Genomic DNA, 8,430 nt, shown 5'->3' on the forward strand with positions numbered 1-8,430 from the left:
AGAATGTGCACATTTTCCTGGCAAACCTGTATGTGCTGGTGCCTCCTGTGCTCAACCCCATCATCTATGGGGCTAGGACCAAGGAGATTCGGAGTCGACTTCTGAGAATTCTTCACTTGAGGAAGGTCTAAGTATGACTTCTGAGCCACCATTGGAAATGATAAAAAAAAGGTAAATCATCAAGGATAATTGTCTAGAAGCTTTTACATATATGGAAGTGTATGATGTGAGAGGCAGAGTGACATGGCAGGAAGCACGGGAAGAAAAACGGTCAGATAAAGTGCGTATGTTGACTATGACATTGAATTTGCTCCTTGGGCAACTCTGAATTGCCCAGAACCAGATTAAATCTTTTTGTTCATCTCAATAGGGACTATAATTTACCAAGAAGAAAAAAGGCATTCCTGTCTGGAATTCAAACTGTATCTCATGGTACTAATATTCTACTGGGAAGTGACGTGAAAAACAAAAACCTGAGCATTTGGAGTGCTTTGGATCTGAACTCCAGAACACTGGGCAGTGGCGAAGAGTGTGAGAACTAACATGGGGGTGCTTGTGTTTGAACCGGCTCCTCTGCCCACTAGTTTTGTGTGTGCGCATATTGCTAAATCCTTTTATCTCTATTTTGGTCAACTGTATAAGGGGATGATGATAACATTTAACACATGAGGTTCTGGTGAGGACTGACATATTATTGAATGTATGTAGAAATCTGAGAATAATGTCTTCAACATTTTACTCAATAAATAAATATGAGATGTAAATGTTATGTAACTTCTCTAGATATCATTATTTTCATATAAGACTTATTTCATATTATCTGAGCTCACATAGTTTTTGTAACTGCTAATAAAAGCCAGACAGTACTTGGGATATGATTAACACTCAGTAAAACCATATTTTCTCCCCTCACTCCCCCTTAATCTGATTGTAAGGTTCATTCTTATTTAGCCATAATTTAATGCCTTGTTATTATAGAAGCCTGACCAGTGCTAGTACCCTTATGCACAGTCTATTGTTGACTTCAATAGCTATGTCTTTTTAAGTTTATCAGAGTTGGAATTTGTTAAGTTTTTTGCACGTAAAAATTAATGTTTTTCATTAAATTATATATATTATAAATTACTGTCTTATTACTGTCACCCAAGCATGTGTTGTATTCATTGGCATTAGCAATTGATTCTAATTTAAACAGTGAGTTCCAAGTGGCCTCTTTATTGCCTCTATGTACTTTTAAAAATAATTACTATCTCCTTACTGATTCTATCACTGTCATTGTTTCATTTGGTTCCTTGAGCATTTTTAAAATAGCTTATTTAAAGCCAATGTTTATTAAGTTCAGTATTTTGACCTTCTCAGGGACAGTTTCCTTCGGTATATTTTTTTCCTGTGTATGGGTCGTACTTTTTGTTTCTTTCTGTTTATTTGTTTTGATGCCCCATAATCTGTTGAAAACTGGATATTTTAAGGTTTATTGATATATTTTGAGAGAGAGAAAGAGAGAGAGAGAGAATGAGTGGGAGAGAGGAACAGAGAGAGGGAGAGAGAGAATCCCAAGCGGGCTCTCCACTGTCAACAGGAATCCTACACCAGGCTTGATCTCAGGAACATGGGATCATGACACGAGCCAAAACCAAGAGCCAGATAATTAACCAGCTGAGCCACACAGGCATCCTTGGAAAACTGGACATTTTAAATAACATCATATAGAAACTCTGAGAATCACATTTTTCATAATTTGTTTTTGTTGATATTTGTTGCTATCATTGCTGCTGCCATTTGCTTAGTGAATTTCTGAATTAATTCTGTAACATCAGTTGTTCCATGTGCAGCCACTGAAGTCTCTACTGAGTTCACTCAGTGCCAGTTAATGATTGTAAAAAGATTTTCTTACAAAGTAAGACTTTGTCTTTGCTCAGAAATCTATATGCATGTTGAGGCACAACTTCAACACTTAGCCTTTCAGTATGGAACTTCATTTTCTTACTCAGGCAGAACCTCACGGTGAGCCAGGAATGAGTCCTAAGTGCCTTCTCAGATCTTTTCTGGGCATGCACAGAGTGCTAACTTGCACATAGCCTTCTATACCTAAGGCATATGTCAACAATATTCAAAGTTCCTAAAGATACCTTATTCTTTAGCTTTTCCTTCCTGGTGTTTTGGTTAATTTATTACTTTCCCCAATTGTTATTCACAATCATAGGCAACTACAAAGTTATTTGATTGCCTGTAATTGTTTTTAACAAATTCCCACAGGGAAAAAGGATATTTCTATTAAGAGAATTATAGATCAGATCAAATAGACAGCCTTGCAACAAGGTTTTCACAGGAAGTATTAAATAGGGCAAATAATTACAGGTTTCTAAAGGACATTTTGAAAGAAGTCCAGCCTCAGTCTGCTATCTGCTGATGCCATGGGGCTACTGGTTTTCACTGTGCACACTGGTTGACAATACAAAAATATATATTTAATGTTTACTTACTTTTGAGAGAGAGAGACAGGGTGTGAGCAGGCAGGGGTAAAGAGTGAGAGGGAGACACAGAATCCAGCAGGCTCCAGGCTCTGAGCTGTCAGCATAGAATCTGATGCGGGGTTCGAGATCATGACCTGAGTTGAAATCAGATGCTTAACCGACTGAGCCACCCAGGCGACCCACTGGTTGACATTTTTAAACGCTGTTATAGAGCTGGAAAGTGAGGGAATGGGATTAGGACAAATCAAAATGACACAAAGCCACCAATCTTACAAAAATTCAACAAATTTTCCTAAATACGAACTGCGTGCATAGATGCAAACCTTGGTTTAATGTCAATGTCTAGAATTTGAAAAAGTTGATTTGGACCATTGTTTTGTTCATTTCCTCACTGGTTCAATGGTAGAGGAAAATTCCCAAAGTCCTTACTCAGCCATTTTCACAGATGTCACTACAGTACTCTGTATTATTTCTTTGCTGGAAGACATGAAAGCCAAGAAATGCATTAGGGAAAAAGGGAGGAATTGTATTATAAATGAGAAAATGGTTTTTAGATCAGACCTGTTATGAATACCAGGTCAGTCACTTATCAGTTAGATGATGTTATCCAAACCATGATTGAAACCTTAGTTTCCTCATCCTTAGGAAGATATAATATCCTACAAACCCCCTCCATGTGTTGTTGTGAGTATCCTATGGTTTATTTACTTAAGTTGCAAGATGGCAGAAGTGAGACAGATGTTATTTCCCTTCACCAACATCTACTCCCTTCTTGGGACAATGATAGGACAGACAGGGTAGAAATCAGAGAACTGGACTCCCGCCAGTTGTGGGTGTTCTCAGGCAGGAATGCTGGGCTGAGAAGGGAACATCTGAGTTCACAGAGGAAGGACTTCCTGTCACGTTTCTCCTAAGGGCACTGTCGTTCTCAGCTCTGGCTTAAAATCCTCCACTCTTTGACTAGTATTACTTTCGTCCCCATGTCCATTTAGTTTTCAAGTTTCATAGAATTTCTTTTCTTTTTTTTTTTTTAAAGATTTTCTCCTTTTTTTTTTAAATGTTTTATTTATTTTTGATACAGTGAGAGACAGAGCATGAGAGGGGGAGGGGCAGAGAGAGAAGGAGACACAGAACCAAAAGCAGGCTCCAGGCTCTGAGCTAGCTGTCAGCACAGAGCCTGACGCGGGGCTCGAACCCACGAACGTGAGATCTGACCTGAGCCGAAGCCGGAGGCTTAACCGACTGAGCCACCCAGGCGCCCCAAGTTTCATAGAATTTCTACAAACATTCCAGCCCCTTCATTTATACCATATCTGTCTGAGTGTAGACTTTCAGCATCTGAATTACCAAAGCAACCTCCTAATTCTTCCCTGCACAGCTCTGCCAGAGTGCATCAACTTCTTCCCATGGCTGACAGAGTGATCGTTCTAAAATCCAAATATTTTTATTTCCATGTTACCTCTTTTCAGTTTCCTTTACAAATGATTCTTCAATTTTTTCCCTAAAACTAACATTATGCACAGCTTTTTTCAAAGCGTGCTCTGATTTTAACTCTGTATTTTTGCTGAATGATCTTAGAAATATCATATTTCAAATCTATAATTTATAATATTTCCAACTAATAGTTTGGCATCTGTAGTTAGTTGATTGTTGCATAGAACTGGAAAGTCAACACTTGCCAAATACGAATGCAAACCTGTTCTTGATCATTTTCTTTTCTCAATAAATAACATGATTTTTTGTACTGAATTGTATTACCTAGGCTTTTCTGAAGAGTCAGTATCATAAAGATAGATTAGATAGATAGATAGATAGATAGATAGATAGATAGATAGATAGATAGAGATAGAGATATAAGGATGGATTTATACTAAGGAATTGACCTATGTTCATGTAATTATGGAGGTTGAAAATTCCCATGATTGGTCATGCGTGGGATGGAAAACCTGGGAAGCTGGTGACATAAGGCTGTTTAAATCTGAAGACCTGCAAACCAGAGCAGCTGATGGTAGAGATTCTAGTCCACATCTCAAGGCCGGAGAATCAGGAGGACCAAGGACCTGAGAAGATGATGTCCTAACTGAAGTGAAAAGGCAAGAAACTCTTGGGTTTTTCTTCCTCCAACTTTTTGCTCAGTTCAGGCCTTCAGTATATTGGATGATGCTTACAGCTGTTGACAGTGCAACTTGCTTTATTGAGTCTATAATTCAAACACTAATTTCATCCAGAAACACTCTTACAAACACACCTCGAAAACTGTTTGGCCAACTCTCCAGGCACAGTGGGAACCAGTCAGTTGACACATAAAATGAACTATCACACAGACTAAAGCAAAAACCCAAGTGTCATTCTGCATATATTTTTCTCATTTGTTTTACATATCCATTCCAGTAGTCAACAAACTCTAAATATGCTACACACTTACTATAAGTCAGACAGCAGTTCCCAAGGTGCAGTGAAGTTTTGAGATGACACCTGATGGAGAAAATAGAGGAAATTAACAAGAGCAAGGAGAATGATTGTTAGACAAAGCTAAAGTTTGAGGCTAGGAATGTTCATTGTGTTAATTTGGATATTTATGATTTTTATCCATAGTATCTACTATGTACTCATTGATTGCCACCAAAACAAAACAAAACAAAAACAAAAAACAAAAACAAAAAGCCCTCATATGTTGAGGTTCTAAACCCCAATGTACCTGTGTTGGAAGTTAGCATGTAGAAGGGCAATTAAAGTTAAGTGAGGTTATGAAGTTGAGGCTCTAGGCTGATAGGATTAGTGTCCTTCTAAGAAAAGCAACAGAGAAGATTCCTCTCTCTGCTCATACTCAGAGGAAAGGTCAAGGAAAGGCATAGCTCTGTCTGCAGGCCAGGAAGAGAGTCCTCGCCCAAAACTGAACCCTACCAGATCTTTCTCTAGGACTTTCTAACCTCCAGAACAATGAGAAAATAAATTGCTGTTGTTTGGGCCATCCAGCCTATGGCATTTTGTCACAGCAGCCCCAGTAGCTCCCACAGTGTCCCACAGTGGGAGAAATAGAAGCACAGGGGCTGCATGTGAGATTTATCCATGTTAGGAGCCAGAGAGCTACTCTAAAGCGGGGACAAATCCTCCCCTGCCAGACACACAATCTCTGGTGGAAAGAGATTAGTTTTTATCATTCTTGTGTTAGGATTACAATTATGAAGTTATAAAAATCCTGCGACCTCAAGGGTGCAGGGAGCTCAATCAAACAAGCATCTGACTTGACTCAAGTCATAATCTCAAGGTTCAAGAGTACTAGTCCCCGTTTGGCTCTGCGCTGATGGTGTGGAGCCTGCTTGGGATTCTCTTTCCCTCTCTTGCCCCACCTTCGCTCGCTCTCTCTCTCTCTCTCTGTCTCTCTCTCTCTCTGTCAGAAATAAACTTTAAAAAAATTCTGTGATCTTAAAAGTCATTTATAACTTAAGCCTAATGTTCTCATCTAGTCCACTGTCTCATCTATGCAACAAGCCAAGGAGCACTTTCAATTTCTGAGTTGGAACAAGTCTTCTCCGCGAGTCATTATACTACCCTATGACTTGCTCAAGGCTTGCTTTCACTTCTTATACATATATAAAAGCAACAATGGTTTTAGAACAGAATAGTTTGACAATGTTTGTATGTTCTAAATATAAATATATTATTAAAGAAATATGGCAATGGCAATGGTTTGTCTCTTTCTTCCCTGGTCCAAAGTTAAGTATGTCAAAGTTCTTTTTTCTTTTTAATTTTTTTATGTTTATTCATTTTTGAGACACAGAGAGATACAGCATGAGTGGGGGATGGGCAGAGAGAGAGGGAAACACAGAATCCAATTCAAGCTCCAGGTTCTGGGCTGATAGCTCAGAGCCCGAGGAGGGGCTTGAACTCACAGACTATAAGATCATGACCTGAGCCGAAGTCGAACCTTAACTGACTGAGCCACCCAGGCACCCCAAGTATGTCAAACTTCTTAAATGGGGAGTTAGATGATAGAAAATTAAAGAAAGATTCAAATGGAAGGGTTGCTTTTTTGACATGTTTAACTTCAGAATATTTTTGCAATTGTAACTAAATATCTATCATTAAATTATATTGTTAGCTAGAAAGAAAAATATAATTCCAAATAGGTGAATTGTGATATTTAGTACTTGTATATATAACTCTCATGTTTTTATGGTCTATAATATTTTTCAAACTTCATGGAAGACTTGAAAGATGAAAAAATTATGTCACGTGTATGTACGTGTTTGGTTCTAATGAAGATGTGCATTAGAAAAGTTATGCTTCATTCAAATAAATGCCATTTCATGGAATTTTATGAAATATTTTGAGTTACAATCCAAAAATTATGTAATTTTATGAAATGCTTCCTGTTTTCTTACTGATATACATTTCTCTTACATTTCATAATAATTAAAAACTTATTGTAAGGTACAGCAAATCAAATTAATTTCTTTTGATTTCTAGGTATGATTTACATATATTCAACCCCCCCCCCCAGTGTCATGCAGGTTATAACACCCACATGCCCACGTATGAATCACAGGGTTTTTGTGTTAATTGCTAAGCGATTGCTTCTCAGCTTCAATCCCTCTGTGCTGTGCTTGGGGATGCCTGGGCTGGGACCTCCACCTGCTGGCTGGCTCTCAGACTCTGCCAGTAGAGGGCAGTAGAGGTCGATGAGCGAGCTGGGGCGGGGCTAGGGGATTTGATTTTCCCAAGCACACACTGTAACTCTAAGTGTCACCCAAACCCCTGCTGCTTTCATTGGCTGCAGAAGTAGATTCTAATAGAAACAGTAGGCTCCACGTGGCAATTTTAAATTTCCCCTACTTTGAACCAGCCCCATCATGTAGATCATGTACACCAGCACTCTCTGGCTGCAGTCCCTCCTGAGAATCCCACCACGAGAGCACTCTCCTTTGCCAGAACTCTTAGGACCATTGCTGATTACAGCAGTTACTCTCAATTACGGCTTGATTGCAACAATACAGAAACAAAACTCCCTCCGCATCCAACTCAGTTACTTTTAACCAAGGGTTCTTAGAGCCTACTTTTATAAAAATAAAATGGAGAATAACTAAGTATGAGCCCCACTTCGTTGAATCAATATGGACTCGTGAATACACGAGGTAATTTGGAAAAAAGTAAAAATTCTATCTACCTCATTAAGGAATACTATTTCCAAAACAAACTGGCTCTATGGTTATAATTAATAAAATGTAAAGATTATTATATCGCTGTTATTAGTATATTATTATAATAATTGTCATAATATAACATTTTAACATTTGGAGCCTATTGCTACAGTAAATAAATAAATAAATAAATAAATAAAATTAAATAATTCCTTGTACTATTAAAATTATATGAGTTATCATAATGAGATATTCAAGCAAAAATACACATGTAGGAAAATGAACTAACTTCAAAGAGACAGCAATAATTTCAAATTTCTGACAGTTAGAAAAGCTTGTTCATATACTTTTTAATAGGTAATGCTGAGTTGTAAAATTCTAGGGCATAAAGTTGTCATCATAGGATAAATTAAAAAGTGTCCTATGGGACTTCTATTTTTATTTTTATTTATTTTTTAATAAACTATTTTTTAACATTTATTTATTTTTGAGAGACAAAGAGAAACAGATCATGAGCAGAGGAGGGGCAGAGAGAGAGGGACACACAGAATCAGAAGCAGGCTCCAGGCTCTGAGCTAGCTGTCAGCACAGAACCCAATGTGAGGCTCAAACCCACGAACCATGAGATCATAACCTGAGCCAAAGTCGGACACTCAACCAACTGAGCCACCCAGGCACCCCAAAGAGTCTTCTTAAGTTTTGAAAGGAATGAAGTGATTTGAAAATCCTTTTAGGAAATACCCAAATGAAATATTTGAAGACCACTAGATTACAATAACTTGAGAGGAGAGAAGTATGTTACAAAGTAAGAGAGT

At 38.0% G+C, this 8,430-nt stretch overlaps 2 protein-coding genes across 2 annotated transcripts in view; one reads left to right on the forward strand and one right to left on the reverse strand.

Annotated features, from left to right (window-relative positions):
* The window catches only part of LOC115271632 (olfactory receptor 52D1-like), a 56,771-nt gene that overhangs the window by 43,317 nt on the left and 5,024 nt on the right, over positions 1-8,430 (forward strand). The gene's annotated exons all lie outside the window — the stretch shown is intronic.
* LOC115306627 (olfactory receptor 52D1-like) overlaps positions 7,018-8,430 on the reverse strand; it is a 2,194-nt gene continuing 781 nt past the window's right edge. Inside the window, 1 exon segment of the mRNA XM_029957149.1 lies at positions 7,018-7,130. Within this exon segment, the coding sequence (XP_029813009.1) occupies positions 7,018-7,130 (113 nt within the window).

Source organism: Suricata suricatta, chromosome 11 (genome assembly GCF_006229205.1).
Source record: "Suricata suricatta isolate VVHF042 chromosome 11, meerkat_22Aug2017_6uvM2_HiC, whole genome shotgun sequence".
NCBI classification, from domain to species: Eukaryota; Metazoa; Chordata; class Mammalia; order Carnivora; family Herpestidae; genus Suricata; species Suricata suricatta.